This window comes from Sus scrofa, chromosome 8 (genome assembly GCF_054392235.1).
Source record: "Sus scrofa isolate SSC_HxYL_T2T_F1_AM1 chromosome 8, Sscrofa_HxYL_maternal_Yorkshire_Landrace_v2.0, whole genome shotgun sequence".
NCBI classification, from domain to species: domain Eukaryota; kingdom Metazoa; phylum Chordata; class Mammalia; order Artiodactyla; family Suidae; genus Sus; species Sus scrofa.
Genome location: NC_139390.1, coordinates 33,558,283 through 33,574,847, shown reverse-complemented (window position 1 = coordinate 33,574,847; position 16,565 = coordinate 33,558,283). Strand labels below are relative to the sequence as shown.

General features: G+C 40.9%; 1 protein-coding gene and 1 non-coding gene across 21 annotated transcripts in view; one reads left to right on the top strand and one right to left on the bottom strand.

Annotated features, from left to right (window-relative positions):
• LOC100515559 (uncharacterized) overlaps nt 1-12,079 on the bottom strand; it is a 319,375-nt gene extending 307,296 nt beyond the window's left edge. Inside the window, exons 1-2 of one of the 2 annotated variants that reach the window (XR_002346620.2) lie at nt 11,791-12,079; nt 10,908-10,978 (exon numbers count right to left, since the gene is read on the bottom strand). This is a non-coding gene — a transcript (uncharacterized LOC100515559). The remainder of the gene's footprint in view (nt 1-10,907; nt 10,979-11,790) is intronic. The other variant, XR_014812349.1, reaches the window with a different exon arrangement.
• Nucleotides 12,080-12,547: 468 nt separating this feature from the next.
• Nucleotides 12,548-16,565, top strand: part of ATP8A1 (ATPase phospholipid transporting 8A1) — a 253,309-nt gene continuing 249,291 nt past the window's right edge. For all 19 annotated transcript variants that reach the window (XR_014812343.1, XR_014812344.1, XM_084971840.1 and 16 more), the window contains exon 1: nt 12,548-12,807. Coding sequence is in view for 6 of the 19 variants with exons in the window: in XM_084971835.1 (XP_084827961.1) it covers nt 12,759-12,807 (49 nt within the window). In the remaining 13 variants the exon portion in view is untranslated. The remainder of the gene's footprint in view (nt 12,808-16,565) is intronic.

Genomic DNA, 16,565 nt, shown 5'->3' with positions numbered 1-16,565 from the left:
GTCACAGCATGCTGGGGTCTCTTTTTATCCATATTCCTTTTCCTATCTTCCAATGTGGATGTTCTGGCTGGCACACCAGAAGCAAGCCAGGACCATGAGGTGACCTGGAGAATGGAAGCCATACGTTAGTATGGCAGAGCAGAAAGGAAATACCCTGGATTTTGATGCCAGTATGGAGCTTACTTCAGCCTTCTTTTATATGATGGAGAAAAAATAACTTCTACTTTGTATAAATCACTGTTATTTGGGGTTTTCTATTATATACAGTTGACCCTTATTCTACATAAGAAGGCATGGCATAAAATTTGTTTTAACATTTTAATAGATATTACTAATGAGCATTTTTGCAATAAGGCTCTTGAAACCAATAAACAAAATCCTGCATGAAAATTGCATATTCAAAATTCCTTCCGCTTGTCATACAAATAACAAACTTACATCATTGACTCTATAAAGAAAGATATTATTGAGGGAAAAGCCACTGAAACCTAATCATTTAATTTTATGACACTCAGAATATAAAAACATGCAAATGATATTACTAAATGATAACAGCTGAAAGTTTATGGTACACTGTACTATATTATCTTATGTATGTCTCAAAACATTCCAACAAAATAGAATTATTCCCCATTTTATAGATGAGGAAACTGAGATAGAGAGATTAGGTAACTATGCCAAAGTAATACTACTTACTAGTAAGTTAGTAGAACTTGTATATGAATCTAGCTCTTTGTTGTAAAGCCTGCATGTTAACCCACTAGACTAATCAGAGGTTCTAAAAGGTTTTTTTAATGACATTCTCAATATTCAACCACTGAAAAGAACCAGAATTGAGGTGAAAACTAGGTCTTTTGATTCCAGTTCTTTTCATAAAATTGAGTGAAAAGGATTGAGACCACTGAAGTTTTTAGATTAGTCAGATATTTTTTCCAGACTACTGAAAGCTATTAGCATTAAAAGATAAAATACTGCCATTGATTAAGCATATGCTTAAATATAACAAACACTCAGCATCTTCCAAAGTAGCAAGGGTAATCTCCCTTTCCTGAATGTGAGACTTTCTGGCTCAATAAGAAACTGACCCAATAAGAAATTGACCCATATCAATAACAACAGATATATTCAGACACAGCCATATCTATATCTATACTTACATCTGTAACTACAGAGAAGGTTACCTGTTTTTTTTTCACATAAACAAACTATTGTCCTTTATTCTCCATAGCCTCATAAATATTACTCAAATGCCTCATAATCCACTCAAGCTTAAATTTTTTAATCACCATTTCTTCTTTTAATTGAACAGATCTTTGCCATCTCCAACTTGATCTAATTCCTGCTCTGTATGCTGTTATACCACAAAAATCTTTTTAAAGCACAATTTCTTTTTTTTTTATTTCTTTATTTTTATTTCCAACACACTTTTTTTTCCCCCACTGTACAGCATGGGGACCCAGTTACACATACACGTATACATTTTTTTTCTCCCGTTATCATGCTGTGTTGTAAGTATCTAGACATAGTTCTCAGTGCTACACAGCAGGATCTCATTGCTTCTCTATTCCAAAGGCAATAGTTTGCATCCATTAACCCCAAACTCCCAATCCCTTCCACTCCCTCCCTCTCCCCCTTGGCAACCACAAATCTATTCTCCAAGTCCATGATTTCCTTTTCTGTGGAAAGTCTCATTTGTGCCATATATTAGATTCCAGATAGAAGTGATATCCTATGGTATTTGTCTTTCTCTTTCTGACGTACTTCACTCACTATGAGAGGCTCTGGTTCCACCCATGTTGCTGCAAATGGCATTATTTTGTTCTTTTTGATGGCTGAGTAGTATTCCATGTGTATATATACCACTTCTTCCTAATCCAGTCATCTGTCGATGGACATTTGGGTTGTTTCCATGTCTCGGCTATTGTCAATAGAGCTGCAGTGAACATGCGGGTGCATGTGTCTTTTTAAAAGAAAGTTTTGTCCAGATGTATGCCCAAGAGTGGGATTGCTGGGTCATATAGTAGTTCTATATATAAATTTCTAAGGTCCCTCCATTCTGTTCTCCATAGTGGTTGTACCAGCTTACATTCTCACCAACAGTGCAGGGGGGTTCCCTTTTCTCCACACCCCCTCCAGCATTTGTTATTTGTGGACTTATTGATGATGGCCATTCTGACTGGTGTGAGGTGGTATCTCACGGTAGTTTTGATTTGTATTTCTCTAATAATCAGGAATGTTGAGTATTTTTTCATGTGCTTGTTGGCCATCTGTATATCTTCCTTGGAGAAAGCACAATTTCATCCTGTGTCCTAGAGCCTGCTGTAACTCCCCTTCACCTTGTGCATTCATTCCATCTCTTTTGCTGATGTGCATGGTGCTTCATAATTTGGTTCCCGTGTACTTATTCCAACTTATTTTTCAATATTCCCCAACCTACAGGCCTCCCTTTTCCTCCTGAATTGTCATTTTAAATCAAGAGCAACTCAAAAGAAGCCAACAGGGGCCTGAACTAGGGAAAGAACGAAACCAAGGGTCACTGGAAACTTTACGGGGCTTAAACAGGCAACAGATTGCAGCCACTTCTATTAGTGGGTATGTGGCAGGTGAGAGCCTGGGAGGCAGTCAGAACAGCATGTATTCAGGAACAGGAGGAAAGAGGTTCCAATTCAACAGGCAAAGGTCAGTTTTTAAGAGTCAGACCAAATGCAAAATAGACAAGAGAACACAGACAAGAGGAAGAGAAGCTGCCATTTCAGGTCTGGAATAGGCAAGCAGATCTGTCCAAAAGGTCCAAGGCACTGCCCTCATACCTGCCACTAGATCTCTTTGCCCTAACCTCCAATTTGTTCAGCTTCCACAAGCCATCAATCTACAGTCGGTTTACCATCTTTCTACCTTTTTGTTACAGTGGTTCCCTGCCCCCCTCAACCCCAGCTTTTTTCTTTGGGGCAAATACTAAAATGTAATCTTGGATTAAGTATTGATTCTTTTTCTCCATTTGGTAGATTTCCTCAGAGTTCAATGCTGGTGAGAATCTACAGTGATAAATGATTCCTCTTTCCAGCAGATGTTGTTTCTGAGAATATGGAGGGGATCAGAGGGAAAAAAAAACACCATTGTGATTTTCCAATAAATCTACTAAACACTGCAGTGAATTATGACCCTAAGCAGAGGACAGATCATCCAAGAGGCTCATATACAATTGGCAAATATCCCATATTTGAAAGCAATGGCTCATTGAAATTAATCAGGAAATCAGCCTGGCATTCTTTCCAAATTAAAAGTCATGGAATTACAAAACTGTGTTTGATAATCCTACCTATCTATCTCATTTACTGCTATACTCAACTTTTAATAAAAATTCCTCTCTTTCAATAATTTTACCTCATTACTGACAGTTTTCCTCCTTTGAAATAATATCTAATACGACAGGGCAAGAAAAAAAAAAAAAAAAGGCTAAATCTTCTTAGGAGGATTTTTGGGTTTTTTTTTTTTTTTTTTTTTTTTTTTGGTTTTCATCTCCCATGTTGGCTTTCTGGTCAACATCAAAGAAATAAAATAAAAATTCCTGTCTTCACTGGTTATCCTTTCCATATAAGAAACATAGCACTATTTTCAAGATGAAGTCCACGACATCGAGTAGAAACAAAATGTTACTGTGCATTTTCAGATATTACCACGGTACATACAAACATTTTTGAAGAGATCAAGATACAAGTGTGAAAGCCCAGAAGCACTTTCAAGTACAACCAATATATACAGATGTAGGCTATCTTCCCAGCAGAGTATGATACACAGTTGTGATTTTATATTTACTTATATAATTATTTGCTTAGTGTCATAATTTTTACAAGTCTAAAATCTATTGGTTTACCTGATCATTCAATCTCGAATACCCAGCTCAGTATTTAGAACATGGTAAGCCCTCGATAAACTGCACTGAATGCATGAAGAAGAAGCATCTCTAGTTATACATAAGAACCATACCAAGGGGCAAAAGGAAATTTCTGAAAATGATCAATATGTTTATCATCTTGAATATAGTGATAGCTTCATAGGTGTGCATATACATATATATATGTCCAAACTTGTCAAATTCTACCATTTAAACATATGAAGTTTATTGTGTGTTAATTATACCTCAATAAAGTCACTTTTTTTTTTTTGCTTTTTAGGGCTGCACCCAAGGCATATGGAGGTTCACAGGGTAGGGGTCTAATTGGAGCTACAGCTGCTGACCTATGCCACAGCCACAGCAACACCAGATCCGAGCCTCGTCTGTGACTCACATCACAGTTCACGGCAATGCCAGATCCTTAATCCACTGAGCGAGGCCAGGGTCGAACCCGCAACCTCACGGTTCCTATTGGATTCGTTTCCACTGCACCACAACAGGAACTCCATAGCAACTTTTTAAAATTTCAAAATTTATGACAATACTGCACTAAATGTATTATGCATGAACTTCATGAAGTATTTTACAATATTTTAGAGGATCAGCATTATTGGAATGTTGTTTGTTAACTTTTGGAAAAGAAACAGCTCTTCTAATTAAGTATTTATTTTCACGTCCTGGCTCTGGTAGGAAGGGAACTTTTAAAATAAAAATCATGCCATTTAATCCATCTCTTATGAGTTTGAAATAATAAGTCTGAATTAGAGATGTCAACACTAGGATTTTTTGCCTTGAATACTCTTTTACTTTTTGAGTAAAAAATTCAGTAAACGGGAGCTCCTGTTGTGCTCAGAGGTAATTAACCCGACTAGTATCCATGAGAACACGGGTTCAATCCCCGGTTTCACTCAGTGGGTTAAGGACCCGGTCATGCCATGAGCTGTGGTGTAGGTCACAGACCTGGCTTGAATCTGGCCGTTGCTGTGGCTGTGGCGTAGGCCAGCAGCTGCAGCTCCGATCTGAACCCTAGCCTGAGAACTTCCTTATGCTGTGAGTGCTGCCCTAAAAAGAGAAAAAAAAAAAAATTAGTAAATTTTTTTCTAAAAATTTGTATGTGAATTGAACACTATCTTAAATGCATGAAGGATATTTTTATATTTTTTTCTAGTCAGAGTCTTTTTATATATAACAAATCCACAATTTAAATCTCTTTTCATTTAAATGGGAGCGATTTTCTTTCTTTTTTCTTTTTTTCTTTTTTACCATGTCTGTGGCTTGCAGAAGTTCCCAGGCCAGGAATGGAACCTGCACTACAGCAAAGACCCAAGACACGAAGTGACAATGCTAGATTCTTTAACCACTAAGCCACTAGGGAACTCCAACATTTTTAATTAAAGTGAAGAAAGAAATCATTGTACTGTTTTTGTTGGAAATTTCCAGTATATGCGGAAAATAATAATGTTTAAGACATTATAATTTGACTTAAAACCTTGCTAAGATACTTGAAAAGAGCATGGTACTAGAGTTATGAGAAATGAATCACAGGCATGAAAGAAAAGGTTTTTTTGTGTTTTTTTGGCCTTTTTAGGGCCTCCCACGACATATGGAAGTTCCCAGGCTAGGGTTCGAATCACAGAAATGCAGGATCTGAGCCACATCTGTGACCCACACCACAGTTCATGGCAACACCGGATCCTTAACCCACTGAGCAAGGCCAGGGATCGAACCTACATCCTTGTGGATCCTAGTAGAGTTCATTACTGCTGAGCCACAAGGGAACTCCATGAAAGAAAATTATTGATTTTATCATTATGAGTAAGAACAAGTGCTTGGATTATTCCATGACAATAGATTTAGAGACTTGGGTTGAAATCAGTTTTTGTTATGTTTTGTTCTATCTTTTCATCTGGTATTCTTTAATATAGTTAAAGTCTCATGAATATTTTGATGGCTTTTTAAAAACATGCATACTTTAAAAACATGACACCTATTAATAAAAAAGAGAAAAATCCAAATAACCCCTATTGACACTTTGAAAAAAATACTTACATAAAGGTAGAAAACGCAAACACTGCAGAAAAATCTAATAGAGAAAATAAGGATCTTCCTCCTCCTTATGCTTAGAAAAGCCTTTTCTATCCTGAGAGAAAAAATAGTATGTGCATATATATATATTCATTTACTTACCAAAATGGATCATAGTATGCACACTTTTGTTGCAGGCACTTTTTGCTTAATATACCTTAATACTATTTCTGTATCAGCATATGCTGATGACCATATTCTTTTTGCTCTTGTAAACAACGCTTCAGGGAACATCTTTGCTCACACAGTGAATACCTATCTGCACACACTCATCTTAATGTCATGTGTGTTTTGTTAAAATCAGTGCAGCAAGGACAAGCTGCTCTACTGTTTTAAAAATTTCATCACTGGATTTTAACAAAAACTAATATGGCATTCAGAAGACTTTCCTGATATCAAGTACTTCACAACAAATATGTTCTAAATTATTTTAAGATAAAGTCAAATATCCCAGTATATTTGCTTAGGAAGGGTACATCTTATTATCTACTCAAATAAAATGCTACCTATTCTTTGACTTATTTGCAGTCTCTAAACTTAGGGAACCAGATCATTCACAGGACACACATTTTTCAGTTCATTCATTCATTCACAAATATTTATTGATCCTGTGCCATGGGACAGACACTGACAAATCATAACAGCAAGATCTATTTAACATCAATGAGTAAACAAATAATAAAACTTCAAGGATAAGTGCTATGAGAAAAACAGAATAAGCAACTGACAAGGATTTAATCTCTAAAATATACAAGCAACTTCTACAACTCAACAGCAAAAACGCCAACAACCCAATGGAAAAATAGGCAAAAGACCTGAATAGACATTCCTCCCAAAGAAGATATACAGATGGGCAACAAGCACATGGAATGCTCAACATCCCTGATTATTAGAGAAATGCAAATCAAAACTACCTTGAGATACCACCTCACACCAGTCAGAATGGCCATCATCAATAAGTCCACAAATAACAAATGCTGGAGGGGGTGTGGAGAAAAGGGAACCCCCCTGCACTGTTGGTGAGAATGTAAACTGGTACAACCACTATGGAGAACAGAATGGAGGGACCTTAGAAATTTATATATAGAACTACCATATGACCCAGCAATCCCACTCTTGGGCATACATCTGGACAAAACTTTCTTTTAAAAAGACACATGCACCCGCATGTTCACTGCAGCTCTATTGACAATAGCCGAGACATGGAAACAACCCAAATGTCCATCGACAGATGACTGGATTAGGAAGAAGTGGTATATATACACATGGAATACTACTCAGCCATCAAAAAGAACAAAATAATGCCATTTGCAGCAACATGGGTGGAACCAGAGCCTCTCATAGTGAGTGAAGTACGTCAGAAAGAGAAAGACAAATACCATAGGATATCACTTCTATCTGGAATCTAATATATGGCACAAATGAGACTTTCCACAGAAAAGGAAATCATGGACTTGGAGAATAGATTTGTGGTTGCCAAGGGGGAGAGGGAGGGAGTGGAAGGGATTGGGAGTTTGGGGTTAATGGATGCAAACTATTGCCTTTGGAATAGAGAAGCAATGAGATCCTGCTGTGTAGCACTGAGAACTATGTCTAGATACTTACAACACAGCACGATAATGGGAGGAAAAAAAATGTATACGTGTATGTGTAAGTGGGTCACCATGCTGTACAGTAGAAAAAAAAATTGTATTGGGGAAATAACAATCAAAAAAAAAAAAAGAAAGGAAAACAGAATAAGGCAATGTGTTGGTAGCTAGCATTGGAGGGAGTAGTGCAAGATCAGCTGGGGTGGGCTAAAATCATCAGAACCCAAAGACCAAAGGAGGGGTATAAGGAGATGAGCCTGAGAGGCAGGCTACGACAAGATCAGAAAGGGTTTGGGTTTTATTCTGGAAAAAAAAAAAAAAAAAGCCACTACATTCTTAAGAAATGACATAAACCAATTTGTGTTTTAAAATAAAACTCACTTTTTTTTCTTTTCTGGCCACACCCATGGCATATGTAAGTTCCTGGGTCAGGGACCTAATCCTCATCACAGCTGCAACCTACGCCAGAACTGTGGCAACACCAGATCCTTAACTCACTGCTCTGGGCTGGGGATTGAATCCAAGCCACCTCAGAGTCAAGGCTAGATCCTTAAACTGTGTGACAGTGGGAACTCCTTATTTGTGTTTTAAAATAATAATGAGAACTATGAATGAAAAACCAAAGTAAAAGCAGGGAGATCCGTTAGGAGGCTATTGCAGGCAAATGATGGTGGCCTGTACAAGAGCGGTAGTGTAGAGATGAAGTGTGGCTAGAAACAAGATATGTATCTCTGAAACTGAGCCTAAAGAGCTTGCTGGTGCATTGCTAGGGGTGGGAGGTGCATGTAAGGAATGGTGATGGAAAAAGAGCAATCAAGATGGGAAGACTTGGGGAAAATGCCTTACAAGTCCAATAATATAGTAATATCTTAGCCATACACCATCCATTGAATCAATATACGAACTATGCACTAAAAGTAATATAAGCTTCTTTTCTTACAATAATTAGGTTAGCTTTGCAACTAGACAGAATTTTATGTTATACCTCAACCTCAGTTTTAAACTAAAAGATGTAATTATCTTAACTTTAAAATTAATTTACCCAATTAGTTTATGCTTTTGCAAGAAAGTTTAGAGTAGCCAGCACTGCCCAGCATCTGTATTCTACAGTAGTATATACAATATTCAACTTTGCATCCTGCCTGCTCAGTCAGAGGCAGGGTCTCAGGCACACCTCCAACCTTCAAACCGTACATTCCCAAAGCTCTTCTAGGTGTATTATAAACTAGTAAATAACTGAGCATACCTCTCTCACCTAGTTAACTATGAATTCCTCCCAAGAAGGGCCAATTCTTAATTCTTGGTGTCCCCAACAACAACCAACTCAGGCAACATCAGGTAATTAATAACTCAAAACCCCATGAGATAGAAATATGCCCTGACATCTCTTTTTGACTTTCTGGACTTGGTTTTTGTGGCTCACACCCCTAAAGACTCTTTTTTTTTTTTAATTATAGTTTATTTACAATTTGTGCCAATTTCTGCTGTGTAGTAAAGTGCCTGGGTCACTTTACCATAGAGCAGAAATTGTACACACATATACCTTCCTTATATTATCTCTCATCATGGTCTATCCCCAGAGACTGGATATAGTTTCTTGTGCTCTACAGTAGGACCTCATTGCTTATCTATTCTTTTTTTTTTTTTTTTTTTTTTTTTTTGTCTTTTGTCTTTTTGTTGTTGTTGTTGTTGCTATTTCTTGGGCCGCTCCTGTGGCATATGGAGGTTCCCAGGCTAGGGGTTGAATCGGAGCTGTAGCCACCGGCCTACGCCAGAGCCACGGCAACGCGGGATCCGAGCTGCGTCTGCAACCTACACCACAGCTCACGGCAACGCCGGATCATTAACCCACTGATCAAGGCAGGGACCGAACCCGCAACCTCATGGTTCCTAGTCGGATTCCTTAACCACTGCGCCACACGGGAACTCCGCTTATCTATTCTAAATGTAATAGTTTGCATCTACTAATCCCAAACTCCCAACCCATCTCCCTCCCTCCCTCTCTCCCTTGAGAACCACAAGTCTGTTCTTTGTTGGAGACAATTTTTTAAACAGTTTTATTAAGATATAATTCATACAACGTACAATTCACCCACTGAAGTGTTCACATTCCCAGCAAGATCCCCATAGACAAACTGGTGTCTTGGTTTCCCCTAAACATATATGCTTTTTTATCATTCCATTTCCTTGACCATTCATTCAACAATCATTATTGAGTACTAACTATATGCCAAGCATTCCTACCTGGAACAATGTCTCCTTTTCATTTCTACAGACTTAACCCCTATGTCAAAACCTAGCTCAACTATGTGGATGACCTCAGCTCTTGGACCTCCCCTTCCCCTTCCCTCAATGTTTATAGTCCTTGCTGCTTGTCTATTTGGCATTAAGTATCAGCCATCTTGTTACACTGCAGGTTACTTTCACCAATACATTTAGTGTCTTTGTAACCTAGCACTCTGGCTCAGCACCTCACACGTATTAGGCTTTCAATGGATACTTTGTGCAAGATAATAAAACCTGGTCCTTGGAAAAGCTGTCCTTGAATAACCTTCTTTCTCTAAGTTCATCAGCAGTGTAGTCACAGGACCTGAAAGTTTTTAAGTGATCTTGCTGACATCTGAATTATATTATAGATTCTGTGACAAGGTCATGTTGCTGGAACCAGAATTCCCTGCCAGGGGCTGGCACACTGTGCTTCTCACAACAATGGAAGATGAGAAGACCTGAGAGGACTTGGAAATCAAGCACATTCATTTTAGTGCAACACTCAACTTCAACCAGGGCTCTGAACCAATAAAAGCGTGCAATTCCCTAGCAATCAGGAATGAATGTTTTTTAGAAATGAGTTAGGTAGGATTCTCCTGCCATTATGAATAAAGTGATAATATGGCCTGGATGAGGACACACAGTGAGCTATAGACTCTATCACACAATGTTCTTCTCTGTATGGAAGACTGTTGTCATTTCCTATATGAATGACATATGTTGTCACTTTGCTGATGGGCTATTGATGGGAAACACACATATACACAGACATACATAAAACAGATTGCTCTACAGAAAACACAGGTAATCTCAGAAACTCCATTCAGTTGTTATTTGTCAATAAGCAGAACTGAACTTCATTTGAGGGCCCATAGAAATTACAAAGGTGACTGCTCATAAATCAAATTCTGTCATGCTACTGTGCACTGATTTTGAATAAAAACTGGTTCTAGCTTTAAATAAAATTACACCTAAATAAAATTAACTGTAAAAGCACTGCATTTTCTCTGGTTTCTGTTCACTAACTTTCAACACTGATTTCTTTTCTTTTTTCTTATCCTTGTACTTACCCTTTTAATTTTTTTCAGACTCATGTTCATCAAGCCAGAGGGAGTCTGCTTTATACAAGGAGATGCTGGACCTGGAAGGAATAAAAAGGGCCAGTGATGATTATCCTAAAAAGTCTGTGTGCTCATTTCTTAGATAACCATACTCATAAATCAAGATCATCACTGAAATAAACACATGTATCTTGAATCCTGATTTACTCTGCAATGTTTCATGAACACAAGAAACACATTTTCTTTGTTCTAATCCTGGCCTCTGAATCAGGGCCAAGTAGAGTGGGTTCTTCATAAATATGCATTGACGGCCTGACTCAGTATTAACGTAGGGCAGGGCTCTGATTAGCAAATGTTACCTGCAGAAGGCAGAGGACATACCAGAAATGGAGATAAGATGCTATTAGCAGGTTTTATTTTATTTTGTTTTTCTTTTCTTGAGGCTTGGGGATAATCGCTTATCTCTCTATTCAAACTTTTCCCAATCTCTCCCTTCAGGACCTGAAGGCAGTTCACATTAAAGACCTTTTCCACTGGGTGCTGGAGGAAAAGCACAAGATGAGAGAAGCAAATTGCTTCAACTCAACTTACTCCTTTCCTGCCGTTTCCACTGCTAACCAGAACCTATATAAAACCTTATATTCTAACTTAAAGATGAAATTAGCAGTAAGTAAAAAACACTGTGCTTGTTTTGATAACATGCTAGATCTCTGTATACAAAATAAAAGGTAAAGAGGTTACAAATATCTCTAGGATATGGGGTAAATTAAAATGTTTATGGGATTTTTATAGTAGGACCTCTTCTCTTTTCAGGTAAAACTACTGCTCCCAACTTCCTGCAATGTTTGACTAAAAGCAAAAACACAAACCACAAAAGTCTTATTTGAACCACCTGGCCTAATAGTTGATTTTAATGCTAGTCCAGAGCGTTGTCAGACTGCAGACCACGCACTAGCGAGACGCAGGAGGCCACTTGGAGGCCGGCCCTAGACGCGCAGGGGCACCGCGGGCAGGAGGAGCACCAGCGCCGAGAGACCCGGGCTTCAACGCCTGTTGCGCGCATACCAGGCGAGGAAACAAGTGCGACTCAGGCTGCAAGGGCTGCTGGAGGTGCGGAAAGGCTAGAATTTCACGAAGGCGGCGCACACGCGGTCCCTCTTCCACTGCTCGGGCAGGAACTTAACCCTTGGCTGCCCAGCCCCTTTCGCCCCTCTCCTGCCCTCTCACACCCAGCCCCACTTTCCAGACCAAGGGCCACTCCATTGTTACTTGAAGGTAGGGGGAGGGGATTGCGAGAATGCGGGAGCTGGAGCACCCCTTCCTCCCTGGCCAAGACTTGCAAGAATCAGAAAGGTGTTGAGAAAGGACCCGGAGAACCGAACCCGCGGGGTGGAGCGAGGGCGCCTGGGGTGGAGGAGACCCGCAGCGTCCCCATCCCAACCACAGCAGTGGTACGACCCAAGGAGGGGCGGAGCGGAGGGCCTCTCCAGGGTCTCTCCCCGCCCCGTCCCGCCTTCCAGGTCGCGCTGCCGCTGGAGCGAGTGAGCGCGCGCCCCGAGGATCCCTCCCCCGAAGATCCCTCCCCCGGCGCTGGCGCTGGAGCTCCGCCTCTCGCTGAGCCTCCCCCTCCGCGGGTGCAGGCAGAGCTCGCTCTGCTCTGCGGACGCCGCCGCCTTCGTTGCCTTTATCTTCCCCTGCAGATTTGCGAGGGCCGCGCCCCGCAGCGGCGCTGCCCTGGGCGGGCGGCTGGGCCCGCGCGGCTTTTGAGTGCTCGGAGCGGCTCAGCCAGGTCCCCCTCCCGCGGGGCGCCGTGACAGGTGCAGAGTCCGGTCTGAAGACCCACCTGCGGCGATCGCCGCGATGCCCACCATGCGGAGGACTGTGTCGGAGATCCGCTCCCGCGCAGAGGGTGAGTGGCCGCCGCAGTGCCGGGCTGCTTGCAGAGCGCACGGGAGCGGCTCGGGGCCAGCCTGAGGTCGGGCGGGTGTGTGTGTGTGTGTGTCTGTGTGTCTGTGTGTGTGTCTGTGTGTGTGTGTAAGTGTGTGTGTGTCGGGGAAGAGATGCCCCGTCCCAGCTCTTTACCCCAGGAAAGTCTGGCTGTTGTGCCTGGTCCCTGGTGAACCCTTCTCCCTGCGCCGCCTCCAGTGCCCTCGCAGACACCTTCCCTGCTGCAGAGCCCCGAAATTGGTGTCTTCGGCGGGATCCCCAGGGCTCGCTTTACACCGCAGCGTGACTCTTCCGTCTCTGTCACCCAGCGCTCTCGCCCAGCCCACCTCCCTTCTCACTAGCGCACGAATCTCTCCGTCTCCACTCTGCTTCTCCATTCCAGGGAACAGATCCCCAGCCGGCCGCCCACCTTTTTGCAGCCCCCACATCACGGTTCCCGGGAAAGCAAATTTGCCTTTCCCAGGCGGCAGGATCTTTTGATCCACAGCCCCTCGCCTCTCTAAGCGGGAGGAGCCTTATTTGGGGTTGGGTGCTCAGCGAGAACCGTGCATCACATTCTGCAGTTCTGCCTCCTGCAGCAACGGAGTCTTACCCAGTTCCCCTCAGGTGTCTGAGGTTTTGGTTTTCCCTTCGCTTGATACCTGCACTTTGGCCAGCTGAGCTGACTTTTTAGTAGGTGGAAGCTGTTTTCTTTGCTCCACCCAGGGCCAGCTGTTGAATGGCTGCACTTGTCAGCAGCGAGCAACAGATGCCCGAGGGTAAAGGCAAGTAAGCTTTTGAAGGACTGAGACTTTCTTCATCCTCTCTGAGGAGCCCTCAGCATTCTGCCTGGCACATGACAGTCACTGGGTAAATATTTTCTTCATTTTGCTTATGGCAAAACCAAGATTGTACAGATCTCAAGTTTTGTTTTCTTTTGTTTTTTTCTCCCCGAAGCCCATCCTTGAACCCTACAAAGGTTGGCATAGCATTGCTATCATCACTGATGTCCATCCTTCACCCCCAATCCCCTCTCCATTCTTTAATGTTTGGCAGGTGGTTTTAGGAAGAGATATAGAAGTTAGGAAAATTGGATTGCAGGGGTTTGAGATCGGCCATTTTATTATTTTTCCTCCTCGGAGACCCCGTGTTAAAAATGGGGGCTCTGGGCTCTGAAAGCTGTGATTTTCTGGTTACAGTACTTAGGAAATAGTGAAACTGCTCTGGGGAGAAGATCACACAAGTATCAAAACTAAGCTGTGTCCTACTTAGAAATTTAGTACATACTTATTATCATTTGTAACATAATGAAAATAGTGCACCTTTTAGATGCGCATTGAACAAATGATAGTGCTACTTTAAAATGTACACAGTAAAAAAGTGTCCATTCTTTTTTTACACTTCTGAGTGAAATCAGTTTTTTTTTTCTTCCAGTTTTCTTGAGATATACTTGACATATGGCACATATAAATTTAAGGTATATGACATCATGATTTGACTTACATACATCATGAAATGATTACCACAGTGAGTTTCCATCCATCTGCTTATATAGATACAAAATTAAATAGAAAAAAAATTTTTTTCCTTGTGATGAGAACTCTTGGGATTTACTCTCTTAACAAATTCCATGTAGAACATACATTCATATATAAATATATTTACCATATTGTATAGAAACATAACATCCCTAGTTTTTTTTTTATAACTGAAAGTTTGTACCTTTTGACTGCCTTCATCTGATTTCCCCTCCCTGCACCTCCCACCTCTGATAACCACAAATCTGATCTCTTTGTCTATGCGTTTGTTTGTTTTTTAAGTATAATCGACCTAAAATACTATAGTAGTTTCTGTTGCACAACATAGTGATTCACTATCTCTATATACTTCTATACATTTCAAAATGATCACCACATTGTCTGTCACCATACAAAGATATTACGTAGTTATTGACTGTATTCCCCACGCTATAATTTCATACCTATGACTCATATATTTTGCAACTGAAAGTGTGTACCTTTTAATCTTCCTCACCTGTTTCTCCCCCTCCACATCCCCAACTACCTGTTTGTTCTGTGTATTTATGATGCTGCTTCTGTTTTGTTATGTTTGTTTATTTGTTTTAGAGAGTCCACACATAACTGGAATCTTGCAGCATTTGTCTTTCTCTGTCTGACTTATTTCATGTAGCATAATGCCTTCTAGACCATTCCTGTGGTCACAAATGGCAAAATTTCGCTCTTTTTATGGCTGAGTAATATTCTGTATACGTATACACGTGCACATATTGCATCTTCTTTATTCTTTCATCTGTGGGTAAGCATGATTGCTTCCATATCTTGACTATTATAAACAATGCTGCAGTGAACATGGTGATACATATATATTTTCTAACTAGTGTTTTTGTTTTCTTTGGATAAATAAATATCCAGGAGTGAAATTGCTGGATCGTATTGTCGTTCTATTTTTAATCTTTTGAGAACCTGCATCCTGTTTTCCATAGCGGCGGCACCAATTTACATTTCCACCAACAATGCACAGGGGTTCAGTTTTTTCTACATTCTCAGGAACGCTTGTTATTTGTTGTCCTTTTGATAATAATGAGTTGTCTTAACCATCATTGGAGTGAGCCATATGGGTAATGAAAATATAGTGGTAATAGGTGGGATTGCTCTTCCAAATAATAGCATTCGATGGATTCTGTATCATGGGACATGGCCAAAGAGAAAGGACCAGAAAACAATGTAAAACCTGTGCCCCATGAGAGGGTTTTGTTAAGTGTTGAGAGGCTACAGTATTGGTTTTGATTGGCATGTGCTGTTTTCAAAGCATCTTTAGAAAGATTACCTTTCCTACCTTTGTAATCTTAAGTAAAGGATCTTACAGCACTCCTGGAGGCTAGTGATAGATGTTCCCATCTTATAGTTGAGTAAACTGTGGCCCAGGTGGTTTAGGTACTTGTCCAAGGTCAAGTAGCAAGTTCAGTGACACATTTGTATTAAGAGCTCTGGGAAAACCATGCCTATTTCTTATTTAAACTTTGCATTCCCTGTGCATCCAGCACAGTGTCAGGGGCACAATGGCACTTGGTAAATGACCCCACCCGCATAACGATTGGTTTCAGTTTATTATGTGCTCAGCATTTTCCCCAGGATTGTGGTGAGGACAACATAAATAATGACTCTGTGGGCTGGCAATGTGGCTCATTGCCTGCTCTGCCTACACGTTTCTTTCCTAAGAAATATTCTCTTTTGACAGCTCCTGCTGCCTAAAGGGGCCTGTTCAGAGCTGCATCCTCCTTGGCTTTCGTTAGGCTCCTGAGCCAAGAGCAGACAATCCATAGGTGGCCCAGACACTTGAAACTTGAGGGGTCTGGCTCAAAAAGATGCTTTGCGGTGATCCTCTCTCTCATGGGAAGAGTTAAGCTGAGAGACTCAGAGTGAAGATGAAGCAGAAAGGACAGAGGAGAAATAGGCTGGTAGAGGAGAGAAAGGCTGGCATAGGTCATGCAAGTGCTGCTGAGAGGAAGAGGCAGAAACGGTGTGAACAGAGAAAGACTAAAGAGAAGATGGTTTGGATGGAGATAATGAGGCAGAGACACACAGATGCTGCGAGTGGGTGGCCAGTCCCTGGAGCACCTCCTGCCCCAGCTCCTTTTTTTGTTGTTGTTGTTTTTAACATTTAATGGAAGTGTAGTTGATTTACAAAGTTGTTGTCATTTCCGCTGTACAGCATAGTGAT